Below are 15,259 nucleotides of genomic sequence, written 5' to 3'. Positions count from 1 at the left end.
CCAAGTAGTGATGAAAGCAAACACACAGGATTGTCTATGCTCAGAAATCCCACTATTCCCACTAGTTCTCTATTCTGTCTCAGACATCCGCTACCTCCTAGCTTACTGCAGTGGCTGTTCAGTGGCTTACTGCACACACAGCAAGGGGAACATACTCAATGGCCAAGGAGTCATTGGAGTGAAGAGCTCTACGTTAGGGTACCCATGACCCTGGACGCGAGCTGTCCTCAGGGTTCTCCTGGTGGGACCATAGTCCCAGTCCCTGACCTTTCTGTGCTAGGAAAGGGCTTCACTACACACATCAAGACCCTCCATCCTAGAAGTGTCATCCACACTGCAGAGGTGCCCAGTCTCTTGTCAAGCATGTGTAGTGGTCCTCCTTGAATAATAGAATATCTCCTGGCAAATAGAAGAGGAAAAGGCTGAGGTAGTGACAGATTTCCTCTTCTTGGACTCTAAAATCACTGCAGACGGTGACTGAAGCCATGATATCAAAAGACAACTACTTTTTGTCAGGAAAGCTCTATGACTAACCTTAAACATTTTGTTGAGGAGCAGAGGCATTACTCTGCTGACAAAGGCCTGCATAGTCAAAGCTACGGTCTTGTCAGTGGTCACCTGTGTGTTTGAGAGCTGGATGGTAAAGAAGGCAGCACCAAAGAACTGATGCCTTCAAACTGTGATGCTGGAGAAGACTCCTGAAAATCCCTTGGACTGCAAGGAGATCAAGCCAGTCACTCTGAAAAGGAATCAACCCTGAATTCTCATTGGAAGGACTGATGCTGACACTGAAGCTCCAGGATTTTGGTCATCTTATGCAAACGGCCGACTCATTGGAAAAGTCCCTGGTGCTGGGAAATATTGAGGGCAGTAGGAAAAGAAGGCATGAGAGGATGAGATGGCTGGATGGTATCATCAATGGAATGGACATGAAATTGACAAGCTCCGGGAGATGGTGAGGAATAGGAAAGCCAAAGAAATAAGCAAAGGGTTAAGAGATGCTCTTAACAGAAGAAAGAACGTGCAGAAATGGTAAGGTTTTGGATCATAGACAACTCAGTGCTCTTTTTTTAATCAGTAACTGGAGATTGCTGAGGAATAAGCTGAAAAGGAGAGGAATAGATCATGGAAGGCAGCAGTTGGTTTTCAACAAGAGTTTCTTTATTTCTGACACTTGCTTTACAAACATCTACCCAGGGAAAATTCCAACATGTGGGTCTCAAACCCACATGCAGCTCCAAACATTGAGGTTTATATATGATTGTATAAATACATATCCCCAAAAGTTCCAACACCTCCCAGAGTCTACATTTCCCCTTGCAATCCAGCACCTCTTCAGGATCATCTTTCCTTTTCCCATTCACATTGAGCTGATGTCTGAAACCATGGATTGCTTTTCCATTCCTGATGCATCTATTGCCAAGATTTTAGTTTGCAGGTGACCAGAAGTAAACTTTGACAGATGCATCCAGCTAGGAGGAGGGTAACAGTGGTACAGAAAAGGCTCCTCGGGATAGAATGCCTTAATGCCCTAGTGAGGATACAGGCTGGATCTAAGCCAGATGGAGCTTGGATATCCTAAATCCCAAATAATCTCAATGAGTTTATCTTGAAGTTGGACGAGTCAGCCGAGGTGGAGGGCTCCATGAGGCTACAGCTCTCCTGAGGGGAAGGACCAAACTCATCACTTAAGGTGCTCAGCCCAGTGGTGTGACTCAGAAGCTTCTCCAGGATGGCCAGAAAGGAGATACCATGCAGACACAGGTCCCAAGCTTGAAGGGCAGACAGGTTGGAGTCACGTTGGGACTCTGTGATCTAATACCGATCTAGGTTCAGTTCCTAGAGTGTGGCTTGTTCCAAAGAACAACTTGTTCCAAAAGAACATGGAGAATCTCAGGACTAAAGTCCATCGTGGTGACCCCACTCAGATCCAGGCCCCTGAGCTGATGCAAGTTTGGGCTCTGGGACAGATGGGGCAAGTCTGACTCTGTAAGCTGCCAGTTAGTTACTGCTGGGTGGGCCAAGGGGGTCCTCAGGCATCTGGGGAGAAAGCAAGCAATTAGGTCTGAGAAATCAGGGTGGCAGCTGAGCTAAAGTTGTGAGATAAGTGATTTGCCCAAGGACAAGGTCCTACTAACCACCTCCTGAAGGTGACCCATGTCATTTTGGCCCGGCACTACCTCTCTGCATCACCTTCAAACCCCCTGCAGCTTTGTATGATCTCTGGCTCCTGCTCCACTACAACCCTCTCAGAATTATGCATTTCTTAAAAATTAACTAACTTATCGGGAGCAAAAGGCAATCTTTTAGGGACCGGTGATTTGAGACAAGTTCATCGTCTTCAGGATCTGGTAAGCACAGAGCTTTTCTCTCTGTCTCTCTCCTGAACTTTCTGCTTTCATATTTCTTTACTGGCCACACTGCACAGGTTGTGAAATTTACTTCCCCCACCAGGGGTCAAACCTGGACTTTCAGCCCCAAAAGAGAAGAGTCCTAACCACTGGACCACCAGGGAATTCCTCAGACCTTTTGTTTCAGATTACTCGGGTCTGAGGTGGTGTCCGTTCTTTAATGCCCTCTTCACTTACCTATTTTCTTAGTCATCTGACATAGCTTTCCCTTCCTAAGGAATAACCCATGCCTTCCCTCATTGGATCCAAATGCCCCATCCAGATATTTCTAGTGTGTTGTCTGCTCCTCCCCCTTGATTTCCGAGGTGAAGTGATTCCACAGCTCAGGACAGAAACACAAAGGACCCCGTGTGCTTGACATGCCAGTGCTGTGTTCATTGTTTCCCAGGCAGCGGTCCACCCTCACCTGAGCATCTGGTCCAGGCAGGTTCAGACAAGGAGGGAGAGTCAAGATAGACAGACTGGAGACGGTGCAGCTTAGAAACTGAGGGGAAATCGAACAACTTCCTGCTGCTGCTCCTCACGGGCAGACCGTGAATGGGGGAGACATGGGGCCTCTGCACGTTGTTCATCTGACCCAGGAGAGGAGCAAACGTGGCCAGGATGGACAGATGCCAGATCCAGGTGACTTGCACCTCCTGATACAGTCCAGCTGCACCATATTCAGGACCTTCGTGATACTGTCCAGGGGCATTGCAGAGATCATCTGCTTCTTACAGCACAGGTGTGTTCAGGCTTTTCTCTGTGCCACCCACCTGGGGAGGTAGGAGAGGAAGTTATCCAGGGTCCTTTTCTTCAGACAAAGGTCTGTGTATACTTTTAAGGGAGCCAAGGCCTGGTGTGTCCTTGAGCTCTGTTCCACCACTGGTGCCATTCCTGAGTGTGAGCACCCTTGACTGCTGGCTCCAGCCCACACGCTCCAGAAATTCTGGCCAGTAGTCCATGAATCTAGCACCTGCAGTTTGCACCTCCTATGAGGACCAGGAGATTGACAGGGATGCATTACCATCCACACAGACTGCAGCCACAGACTCAGAAATAGACCACAGACTGCCCTCTGTATTTCCCTCACGTCTCTCTCGTCACCTGCTTCCTCGCCGGCTCCCCTCTGTGCCTCTCTGTTCTCCAGCTCCTTTTCTCCCGCTTTCCTCTCCAGGTCTCCACTTCTAGTAGGATTAAGCCTCATGGGAAGGGGATGGGGCATGTTCTCTCAACCTCCCTTGCATCTTAGGCACCCTTACATATCAGGAAGGCATTTCTCACAGAGAGCCAAGGCCTCTAAGCCTCTCCATTGCCAGCCTCAGAGTCCTCGGGTCTGTCCATGGGTCGCCCAATTGGCCCACCCCAGAAGTCTCTTCCGGGATGCCCAGGACCCTATCAAGCTACCTGGATCTTGTTCCCCTGGAGTGAACCTTCTGGGCCAGCAGGACATCAAGTGCTTCCAGCCCTGCTCATAAGGGACCCACATAAGGCAGGGCAATGAGCCCCCCAGAGGGAGGCAGACAAAGGGACAGGCTTGCACCATGATCCCAAGGTCTTGATGTGTCCCCCATGGATTGTGTCCATGAAGAGGGGTGGGAAGAGCTCCCTGGGCAGAAACTCCAGATAAGAATAGACCAAGGCATCTTCCTTGAGCAGGTGCATTCTCTCCAGGTCCAGGAGCCTACGGGGGTTCTGGACACTCATCCTGACTCTGCTTCAGGAGGAATCCTGTGGTAAATGCCAGTGAGCATATCATCCATGTCAGGCCAAGCAGGAGCAGACCTAAGACAATATCCCAACCCTTCAGAGAAACCTACTCAGGACTAAGGCTCTGCTCCGGCAGGGGTGGAAGTGCCTCAGTTAGGCCACATGCCATTCAGGCCTCAATGGGCACAATGCTATAGCTCCTTCCCTATTGGATTCAGAACAAGCCTCTCACAAGTTCCAATCCAGAGGAATGGCAACCACTAGCCCATTCAGTTCCATACAGTGCTTGGATTAATCCAAGTCCCACCTGGAAGTGGTAGCAGGAATTCTGAAAACTCACTCCAGTCTTGATGAGGGAATGATGTCAGAGCATCATTTAGAACCTTAAATCAATAAGAGGAAGGTCATGTGGACCCACACAGCCTCCATCCTCAGTTACCCTTAACATGAATGCCATTTGTGTTAGAACTGTGTAGGTGAAATTCATGAAACAAAACTCCAAAAAGATATTTTAAATGCATATGTTAAATGTCTTTAAAAGATATTTTTAAATGATAGAAGTTAAAGCACTAATTAAAATGTTTGAGTTCAGGCAAAACTACACTGAGAGGCAAAATTAAACCTGAAACGTGTTCGTTGGAAAGAGGTGATTTTTTTTAACAACTCTCCCTTCACTAGGGATACATGGCACCCTTCAAGATTAGCTAACCACTAGTAAGAGAAGAGAAGGCTTCCCTCGTAGCTCAGTTGGTAAATCATCTGCCTGCAATGCAGGAGGCCCCGGTTCGATTCCTGGGTCAGGATGATCCCCTGGAGAAGGAAATGGCAACCCACTCTAGCATTCTTGTCTGGAGAATCCCATGGACAGAGGAGCCCGACAGGCTACAGTCCATGGGATCGAAAGAGTCGGACACGACTTGGCGACTAAACCACCACCACCAGTAAGAGAAGAGTGTCCTTATATGAGGGTGGAAACTTACTGCTCTAATCTGCCTGGTGGGGTGCTCACAATTCAAACCCTGTGAGAACCTCTCTGATGTCTCCAGAGCCAGGAAATTCTGCACCTCTTCTCCAGTGCTTGAGACTTTTATAAGTCTTTTTGTTCTGTCATCCCTCTGTCCCACTGCTAACCCAACCGGAACAGTATATCTGATTAGATTACAGAGGGACCATTGGACTGACCCTGATTGGATCATCATACTTCTCTAGATTAGTTGATTGAATCATATACACGTCACCAAACAGAGACTGATGGAGTGGTCAGGTAATCAAGGACCTGTTCACTGATTCACTTCACAAATATTGACTGTATTCTACTAATATGGACAGTTATATTCTTGTGGATCAAGCATGAAAGGGATTATTGATTCCTGCCCTTGGCCAAGAAAGAACAAAAGTTGACAGAATCATTGCTGGGGGAATTTTGGTCAAGTCAAAATTAGCAAAATGTCCTTGAGTTAAAACAGCTCAGGAAAGCAGTGGTGTTGTCATGAAAGAAAACAAAACACACTCATTCTTGTATGAGATTTTCACTCAGGTGTTATGTAGGAAACACAGGCGATTCTAAGCCTATTTGGGCAGCAAGGGAAGAGCTTTGGGGGATGTGATTGGTTTTCCAGGCCTAAGCCAAGCCTTCTCTGAAGGTAGACAGGTCAAAACCTCAGTGAGAGTAAGAGTGGTTCTGGACAGTTTGGAGCTGAGCATTCCTAAAGGGACATCATGAATGATCACAACGATGGAAAATAAAGGTTTCTTTTTCATTTTTATATTTTGAGAGACAGGGAAATTTAAATACACTACTCTGGGTGATATTAAGATAGCAAAAGAGGGCTTCCCTGTGGTTCAGTCATAAAAAATCTGACTGCCAATGCAGGAGACATGGGTCTGATCCCTGGTCTGGGAAGATCCCATATGACATGAGGCATATAAACCCGCTTGCCACAACTGTCGGAGAAGGCAATGGCACCCCACTCCAGTACTCTTGTCTGGAAAATCCATGGACAGAGGAGCCTGGTAGGCTGCAGTCCATGGCGTCGCTAAGAGTTGGGAATGACTGAGCGACTTCACTTTCACTTTTCACTCTCATGCATTGGAGAAGGAAATGGCAACCCACTCCAGTGTTCTTGCCAGGAGAATCCCAGGGATGGGGAAGCTTGGTGGGCTGCCGTCTCTGGGGTCGCACACAGTCGGACACGACTGAGGTGACTTAGCAGCAGCAGCAGCAGCCACAACTGTTGAGTCTGTGCTCTAAATCCTGGGAGCCGAAACTACTGAAAGTCAAGCACTCTAGAGTTTGCTCTGCAACAAGAGAAGCCACCTCCGTGAGAAGCCTGCACACCATGTCTAGAGAGCAGCCCCCTTGCCCCAGCTAGAGAAAAGCAGGAACAACAGTGAAGACCCAAGGCCACAAAAAGAAATGCAATAAATTTCAAGGAAAAGAGAGAGGCTCAGAGGAAACACTTCACCTTAGAGGCTTTTCTTTCCCAGAGAGTTGAGATCAGCACAGCACACTGAGGGTGGGCACTGTGGGCTCTTTGGGAACTTGGAATCAGAGAAGAAATGAACCTGCTTCAGTCCCCAATAACCCTGCCATCCAGAGGTTTTCTTTAAGTTGTGTTTTTTTGTTGTTGTTGTTCTCACTGAGGACACTTTCCAGATGGCTATTTCCCCCTCCATTTTTCAGGGGTCTTAGAAGTCAAATAAATCATAATTTCACTGGCCCCTTTTCTACTGTATTTAGATGATTACTGTTTCCTCAGACCTAGCTAAATCCACACAGATTCTGATCAAGTTGACACCATTAGGCCCAGAAATAAAACTCTGCTATTTCTCTTCATAAATACCACCATCTTTTCTGCACTTAATACCAAAGCTCTTATGGTGTTAGCATACTACCTTGTTCAGGGATGACTCCCACTTTGAGACGCATCATACAAGGATTTCTTTGAAGTTGAATGTGACATGCAAAGGGAGACCTTTTCTCCATCTATAAGAATTTTACATGCCTCTCACGCACCCCAGTTATTTGATGCCTGAAAAATTCTTATACACCTCTGACCACCAAGGTGAAGACTCCCTGAAGGGTGTTCTCTGTCTGAGTCACTTTGGGGAAGATTGGTTTCACCATATTTCTCTCATGACCTTTACATAGAAAGCATTAAAATGGATTCTACTCATGACATTTTAAACATAAACATGATGAAAAAAATATATATGTGTGTAACTGAGTCACTTTGCCCTACAGTTAAGATGAGACACAATAATTTAACTAAAATTATTTTTAATTGTGTGTTTAAATTGTGTTTATTTTTAATTGTGTGTTTAAGTAAAAACACAATGATTTAACTATACTTCAGTAAAAACTTTTCTTAAAAAAACCTGGGACTTCTGAGGTGGTCCAGAGTTTAAGAATCTATCTTACAGTGCAGGGGATGCCAGTTGAATCCCTGGCCCAGGAATATGTCTCATGCCACAGGGCAACTAAGCCCATAAGCAGCAACCATGAGCCCATGTGTAGCAACAAGTTAAGGCTGTGGACTGGAGCCTGTGCTCCAGAACGAGAGACGCCACCTCAAGGAGAAGCCCGAGCACTGCAATGAAGAGCAGCTGTGTGCACCACAGCTAGAGAAAGCTCTGCAGCAAGGAAGACCTAGCACAGCCAAAACAAAATCAATCAATCAATCAGAAAATTAGTCTCTGAAGAAAGCTCATGGGCTGATATGGAGCTCTGCCACAGTGGCCAGATTCCAAGTTGGTCATTCTCGGGTATGCGGGAATCTGGGGGATATTCAGAAGGACCTTTCCTGCCTGAGCTTTCATCATTGTGCCAAAGAAAATCAGAGACAGACACGGGGTTACGTGTTGAAGACAAATCTTATTCAGCATGATGACAATAGACTGCCAAATGGGCTTCTTTTGTTTTTTTTATTAATTTATTTTTTATTTTTTTATTTTTTAAATTTTATTTTATTTTTAAACTTTACATAACTGTATTAGCTTTGCCAAATATCAAAATGAATCCGCCACAGGTATACATGTGTTCCCCATCCTGAACCCTCCTCCCTCCTCCCTCCCCATTCCATCCCTCTGGGTCGTCCCAGTGCACCAGCCCCAAGCATCCAGTATCATGCATCGAACCTGGACTGGCAACTCATTTCATACATGATATTTTACATGTTTCAATGCCATTCTCCCAAATCTTCCCACCCTCTCCCTCTCCCACAGAGTCCATAAGACTGTTCTATACATCCGTGTCTCTTTTGCTGTCTCGTACACAGGGTTATTGTTACCATCTTTCTAAATTCCATATATATGTGTTAGTATACTGTATTGGTGTTTTTCTTTCTGGCTTACTTCACTCTGTATAATAGGCTCCAGTTTCATCCACCTCATTAGAACTGATTCAAATGTATTCTTTTTAATGGCTGAGTAATACTCCATTGTGTATATGTACCACAGCTTTCTTATCCATTCATCTGCTGATGGACATCTAGGTTGCTTCAATGGGCTTCTTTTGACATTCCTCCCGAATTTGGCTTCTCCAGCTTCCCTGTGGACTTGATGAATTACTGCCACTGGACCACAAGTGATTTTCACTAATCATTATTTAATTTGTTCTAACTTGTTTTCAAATGGTTTATGTCTTCTGTCTCTCTTCGCTGTATTATGAATTTATAAATGTAACGAGCTATATACCTTATAGCCCATCTACTTTATAAAATAGTGTCTCCTGCAGTACCCAATGGGAACCCAGTCTTCTAACATAGTTAAATATCTTGAGGCTATCAATCACATTTAAAACCACATAGAGAATATTTGTAATAGTACATATCTAGATATGAGAAGAGGGATCAGGGAAAAATATTTTCTGCATCATTATAGACTAGTAAGACAGGAGATCCAGAGAATCATAAGAAATATTTTATAATGAATCTGCAGCTGATTGAGGGAGAGAGTAGGGAGCTGAGAATAAAAATGGCCAACTATAAGTTACATGGTGTAAAGGCATTTTATTACACATCTTGATATGCTGATGTCAAAACATGCTCTACTAAGTCTTCCTCGATAGGGAAGAACAAGAGTAGGTATGGGAATAAAATAAAACTCTTATTGACATGACCTAGGCTTCAAAAGACATACTTCTGAAATATACTTCTGGTATAAACGTAACAAAACCATATTTCATGCCTGTATGATTTTAGTGTTTTTCTCATAGGAATATGCATGTAAGTACCCACTCTTGACAGGATGTGCTATTGAGGACCACTGAGTGTATTTCCTTTGCTGTTTGTATTAACCACCAGAACTAAGTAAGGAAACCATGAAGAAAAAAGATAACTAGGGAATGATGGAGTTTCAGATGATACGCAACAGAGGGCTTCCACTCCACCAGTAACTGGAGATCCATGAGATGCAAATACAGAAAGCAGAATAATATCACGGATGCCATTTATCATTTACACTGAACGTCTCTTTATTTCTGATCATTTCTACAAGTGTGCATACAGAAATAACTTGAACATCTGTGTCTCAGATTGAATCTTCCAGAAACTCAGTTTCATATTTGACTCTATAAACACATCTCTAGAAAAGTCACATCAATTCCTCAAGTCAACACTCCCTTTTGGAATCCTGCACCCCTGCTGGATCTGGTTTTTCAATCACACTGAGCTTATATCAGAAACCAGGGCTGTGTTTTCCCTTCATAATGGATGTATGTCCTAGATTTCAGTTTTCAAGTGTCCAGAAGAAAGCTTCTGATAGAAGCAACCGACTAGGCAGGGTATTACAGAATTATGTGTTGGGACTCAGGTGAGCACACATGTCATCACCACAGTGAGGACAGGGGCTGAGGCTAACCCAAATCTTCCTGGGACGTTCTAAGTCTGTAAGGATCACCCTTAGCTTAGCCTTTATCTGAGCAAGGCTCTCCAAATTAAGGACACCCAGAGAGCTGTAACTCTCCCGAGGGGCTGGATAAAGCTCTACATTTAAATCAGGGAGCCTGTCAGTATGACGCAGCACACTCTCCAGGACAGCCATGGAGATGAGGTTTCCGCACATGGTGAGGACCCTGAGCTGGGAGCAGCAGCTCAGGGCAGGCAGAAAGCCCATGAGGTGGACGTCCGTGATCCCACACAGATTTAAGTCCAGTTCTTCCAGAGTGCCTGCAACTTTCTCCAGTAGGACTTGAAGGAGCTTGGGATTAAAGTCGGTCAGGGTGACGCCACTAAGATTCAGGCCCTTCAGCTGACAGATTTTTGGACACCAGGACAGATGGGTCAGGTCTGATTCTGTAAGCAGGCAGTTGGTGATTGAGATGTTGTCCAAGGGGGTCTTCAAGCACCTGGGGTGGAGGGGGGGAAGAAGCAATTAGATGAGGGAAACCAAAGTAGCAGTTGAGTTCCAGAGGAGAACTCAATGATTGGCCCAAAGCTGATACAGTTCAAATTCTAGAATGTGCAGTCTCATTCTAGGTTGAGTCCTGCCATTTTCTTAGTGTGACTGGATCACATTCACATGATCTTGAAACCCGTCTTTCCTCATCTGTCAAGCAGAGTACAGTACACTCTACTTCCTTAGCAGGATGAATAGACATAATGGAATGCACTAGAACATGATCAGAGGAGAGCATGACATAAAGTGTCCATCAGGGTGGACATCAAGAGTGTTAGTTCTGGGAGATGAGATAAAAAATGCTTTTCATTTAGATCGCCACTCTGTGGGTGAGCTGCCAGTCATATACCTCTGGCCAGGTGAGGCTCTTGGCATACCTGCAGAAAGGGGCTGCCAGTCTTTAGGGACTCCCAGCCCTATGACATCTACAAACTTTCTATCACTTTTTACATTCTTTTTGCTCTGCTTTGCTACCATCATCTCCAGAACCATGCATTTCCCATGTATTAATTACCTTATATGCAGCAAAAGGCCACCTGTCACTGACTTGGACTTTAAAACAGGCTCCTTGTGGTCACAGGTTAGTGACCACAGAGTTCTTTTCACAACGCTCAGGCTGATGTGATTTTCCCTCTTCAATGCCCCCTTCGCTTACCTATACATAAATCTTCAGAACACAGAAATCTCTCCCCCAAGAAGAAATCACATACACACTTGCACTAGATCTAGGCCCCCTAACTTGTGGGTTCCCAGCATGGTGTCCCTTTCCAGAGCTTCTGTAACCGATTCCCCCCACCTGGATTGCTGTGCTTCTGTAATACTGCATTTCACAGTGGAGCAGCAGATGAGACACTTCCCTTGATATTCTACCATTGTGTCCACTGTTAATCAGCTGCTGGTAGAGCCTCACCTGAGCATCTGGTCCAGACGGCCTTCAAGGAAGGATGGAGCTTCCATGCAGAGTTCCCGGAGGTTCTGCAGCCGGAGGATCTGAGAGGTCAATTTCAGAAGATCCTGATGGTTCTGCTCCTCAACAGCAGACCCACGAATGTGGGAGAGAATGAGACTCTGAACATTGCTCATCTGACCTAGGAGAGGAGCAAACTGGGCCAGGGTGGACAGCTTCTGGGTGAAACTCAGTTTCACCATCTGTACACAGTCCAGCTTCACCATCCTGAGAACTTTCTTCATATTTTCCTTGGACATTGAAATAATCTTCATCTTCTTACAGCACAGGTGTATGAAGGCTTTTCTCTGCTCCACCCACCTGAAGAGGTAGGTAAGGAATTTCTCCAGGGGCTTTTTCATAAGACAAAGTTCTATGTACACTTCTAAGGGAGTCAAGGGGTGCCTTTTCCTGGACATGTCCTCAGCCACTGGAACCAGCAGTGAGCTTGAGGGCATGTGGCCCTTGCCTCCAGACCACATGTTCCAGAAGTCCTGGCCGGTATTCCTTAAGTCCAGCACCTGCAGCTTGCCCCTCCTGTGGGGAAACAGCAGATGGGTGGGGTGAGATTATTCAAAATCCACACTGAATGAACCCACAGCCTCAGAGTTCAGGCAACATCCCATCTCCCCGTCTGTGCTCTTACTTCACAGTCCTGCTCTCACTTGTTGTGTTTCTTTCCTTTCTTGCTCCCTCTCCCCCAGCTCTTTTTTCTCTCCCATCCTTCCTATTATATATTTGTAAGGGATTTCCCAAAGTGATCTCAGCAATTCTTCTGAAAAAGCCTCTGAGCTTTTTCAGAAGCCTCTGGTCCACCACTTGGTCATCCACTCTGCCTGGCACCATGTGTCTCTTCCAGGAATCCAAGACCCTGCCAGGCTCCCTGGATCTGACTCACCTGGGGTGAACCTTCTGGGCAAGCAGGACATCAAGGCCTTCCAGAACTGCTTGTAAGGTTCTTTGGTGAGGCTTTTGCATCAGGCCCCCCAGAGGCAGGCGGGCAAAGGGCCAGGCTGGCACCATAGCCTTCAGGGTCTCCCTGCGTCGGCCAAAGACGGCAGCCATGAAGAGTGGTGGGTAGAGCTCTGTGGGCAGAAACTCCAAAGTCGAGATGGCTAAGGGCTCGTCTCTCAGCAGGCCAACTGCTGCCAAGTTCACAAGTCTGGGAGGATTGTGAACACTCATCCTGACTCTTCTCTGAATTGAATCCTGGGAAACTGCAAAGAGACAAGACATCCTTCTCAGAACAATCATGGTTACATCAGGGTAGTCTCTCTCCCCACACTTCAGAGAAATCAAATCAAGGTCACAGTCATTGCTCCGGCAATGATGAATCAGAATGGAAGACTTCGGTGTGTCTGGATTCCAGTCTGGGTTTATGTCCCTAAGGCCAGAGCTCTCCCCATCCTGCCACTAGAGCAAGAATCTAACAAGTTGCAGGAAGGAAGAAAGCCAACTGGAGGCTCATCTGTTTCCATCCACTGCTTTCCTTAATGCATGTCCCTCTTGCACATCTGCACCAGGAGACTGAAAAAGCTGACTCTCTTTGTTTTTATGGTGAAAAAAAAAAAAAAAAAGAACTATTGTTTAAAGCCCAAACTATGGGGACAGGAGTTCATGCAGAACACAGCTTCCATCCTCAGTTCCCAAAGTCAACTTAGCTGGGAAAGATTAAGGAGATACTTGTAAAGGGAATGCCATTTGTGTATAGAGTAAAAACCTTAAATGTCAAGAAACAGCATGTCAAACAGATGTCTTTAAAAAGAAAAACTGCTGGTTAAGACTTTTAAATAATAGAAACCAAAGCACAAATCAAAATGTTTAGAATTGGAAAATTATATATATATATATTGGAAAATATAGAAAAGTATACTTTGAGGCAAAAAGATAGATTTAAATTTAACCTAAAGAAGAGAAAAAAGTAAACTCTCCATGCCATGTCAAACTGCGTTATACCATTCATTGCATGCTGGCCATTGGCAGAACATCCCTCACTGAGGTTAATTCACCAGGTCTGATGTGGTCGGGTGGGGGTGCTGCTCAGACCTCAGACTTGGTGGAGAACACAAGGAGTGACTCCAGAGCGAGAAGTTTCTGCGTCTATTCTTTGGTGCTGGGGCATTTTATGGAACTTTTTAACCACATCTTTTCTCCTTTCAACTGCTAACTTCCAATCAGTAGGCATTACCTGATTGGATTCCAGAGCATCCCTCGGGTTCATCCTGATTGGGTTACTGCCAGTCTCCAGATGAATTGATTGAGTCAGATCATCATTCATTCATCTTTCATTCATGAAAGAAAAAGAATTGGGGGAGGGGGAATCTAGGACTTATTCAGTGATTCACTATACAAAATAGATTGAGTTTTGTTAATATGGCCACCGAAATAAAAAGATGCTTACTCCTTAGAGGAAAAGTTATGACCAATCTAGAGAGCATATTACAAAGCAGAGACATTATTTTGCATGAAATGTTCCCTTGGTATTTCTAATTTTCTTGAAGAGATCTCTAGTCTCTCCTGCCCTATTATTTTCCTCTATTTCTTTGCATTTTTCACTTAAAATGGATTTCTTATCTCTCCTTGCTGTTTTCTGGAACTCTGCATTCAGATGGATATATTTTTCCTTTTCTCCTTTGCCTTTCACTTCTTTTTTTTTTTTTTTTCCAGCTATTTTTAAGGCCTCCTCAGACAACCATTTTGCCTTTTGGCATTTCTTTTCTTGGGGATGGTTTTGATCACCACCTCCTGTACAATGTTACAAACCTCTGTCCACAGTTCTTCAAGCACTTTATCTATCAGATCTATTCCCTTGAATCTATTTGTCACTTCCACTGTATAATCATGAGTTTTTCCTGATAGCTCAGTTAGTAAAGAATGTGTATGCAATGCAGGAGACCCAGTTCCATTCCTGGGTCCGGAAGATGCACTAGAGAAGGGATGGGCTATCCACTCCAGTGTTCTTGGGCTTCCCTTGTGGCTCAGCTGATAAAGAAATTGCCTGAAATGTGGAAGATCTGGGCTTGATCTCTGGGTTGGGAAGATACCCTGGAGAAGTGAAAGGCTCCCCACTCCATTATTCTGGCCTGGACAATTCCATTGACTGTATTGTCCATGGGTCTCAAAGAATCGGACACAACTGAGTGACTTTCACTTTTTTGATTTAGGTTAGACCTGAATGGCCTAGTGGTTTTCCCTACATTCTTCAATTTGAATCTGAATTCGGCAAGAAGTTCATGATCTGGCCACAGTCAACTCCCAGACTTGTTTTTGCTGGCTATATAGAGTCTCTCATTTTTGACTACAAGGAATATAATCAACCTGTTTTGGTATTGACCATTTGGTGATATCCATGTGTAGAGTCTTCTCTTGGGTTAATGGAAAGGGTGTTTGCTATGACAGGTGTGTTCTTTTCACAACACTCTGTTAGCCTCTGCCTGCTTCATTTTGTACTGCAAGGTCAAACTTGTCTGTTACTCTTGACTTCCTACATTTTCATTCTAGCCCCCTATGATGAAAAGGTCATCTTTTTTTGTTTTTAGCTCTAGAAGGTCACATAGGTCTTCATAGAACCGTTCAACTTCAGTTTTCAGTGTTAGTCGTTGGGGCATCAATTCAGTTCCGTCACTCAGTCGTGTCTGACTCTTTGTGACCCCATGGACCGCAGCCAGGTTTCCCTGTCCATCATCAACCCCTGGGGCTTTCTCAAACTTATGTCAATCATTGGACATGTCCATGGTTTGCCTTGGAAAAGAGCCGAGATCATTCTGTCATTTTTGAGACTATACCCAAGTATTGCATTTCAGATTCTTTTGTTGAC

At 45.0% G+C, this 15,259-nt stretch overlaps 1 protein-coding gene and 1 long non-coding RNA gene across 4 annotated transcripts; both read right to left on the bottom strand.

The window, feature by feature from the left end:
- Positions 1-661: 661 nt before the first annotated feature.
- Positions 662-5,216, bottom strand: LOC129653847 (uncharacterized). Its single transcript, XR_008715237.1, has 3 exons — positions 5,081-5,216; positions 2,818-3,166; positions 662-2,040 (listed from the first exon to the last, which is right to left on the bottom strand). It is a non-coding gene; the product is annotated as an uncharacterized LOC129653847 (long non-coding RNA).
- Positions 5,217-9,548: 4,332 nt separating this feature from the next.
- On the bottom strand, positions 9,549-13,590 carry LOC129653845 (PRAME family member 8-like). Of its 3 annotated transcripts, none has more exons than XM_055583515.1 (4): positions 13,452-13,590; positions 12,341-12,659; positions 11,407-11,979; positions 9,549-10,446 (listed from the first exon to the last, which is right to left on the bottom strand). In XM_055583515.1, the coding sequence occupies exons 2-4, from the start codon at positions 12,625-12,627 to the stop codon at positions 9,894-9,896; spliced, it is 1,413 nt and encodes a 470-aa protein (XP_055439490.1). In that variant the 5' UTR covers positions 12,628-12,659; positions 13,452-13,590; the 3' UTR covers positions 9,549-9,893. The 3 variants fall into 3 exon arrangements, with proteins under 3 accessions (XP_055439490.1, XP_055439491.1, XP_055439489.1); XM_055583516.1 differs by having other exon boundaries at positions 13,347-13,561; XM_055583514.1 differs by having other exon boundaries at positions 13,399-13,561.
- Positions 13,591-15,259: the final 1,669 nt, after the last annotated feature.

This window comes from Bubalus kerabau, chromosome 5, assembly GCF_029407905.1.
Source record: "Bubalus kerabau isolate K-KA32 ecotype Philippines breed swamp buffalo chromosome 5, PCC_UOA_SB_1v2, whole genome shotgun sequence".
In the NCBI taxonomy this organism is placed as follows: domain Eukaryota; kingdom Metazoa; phylum Chordata; class Mammalia; order Artiodactyla; family Bovidae; genus Bubalus; species Bubalus kerabau.
The sequence above is the reverse complement of the archived record's forward strand: the minus strand, read 5'-3'. Positions and strand labels throughout refer to the sequence as shown.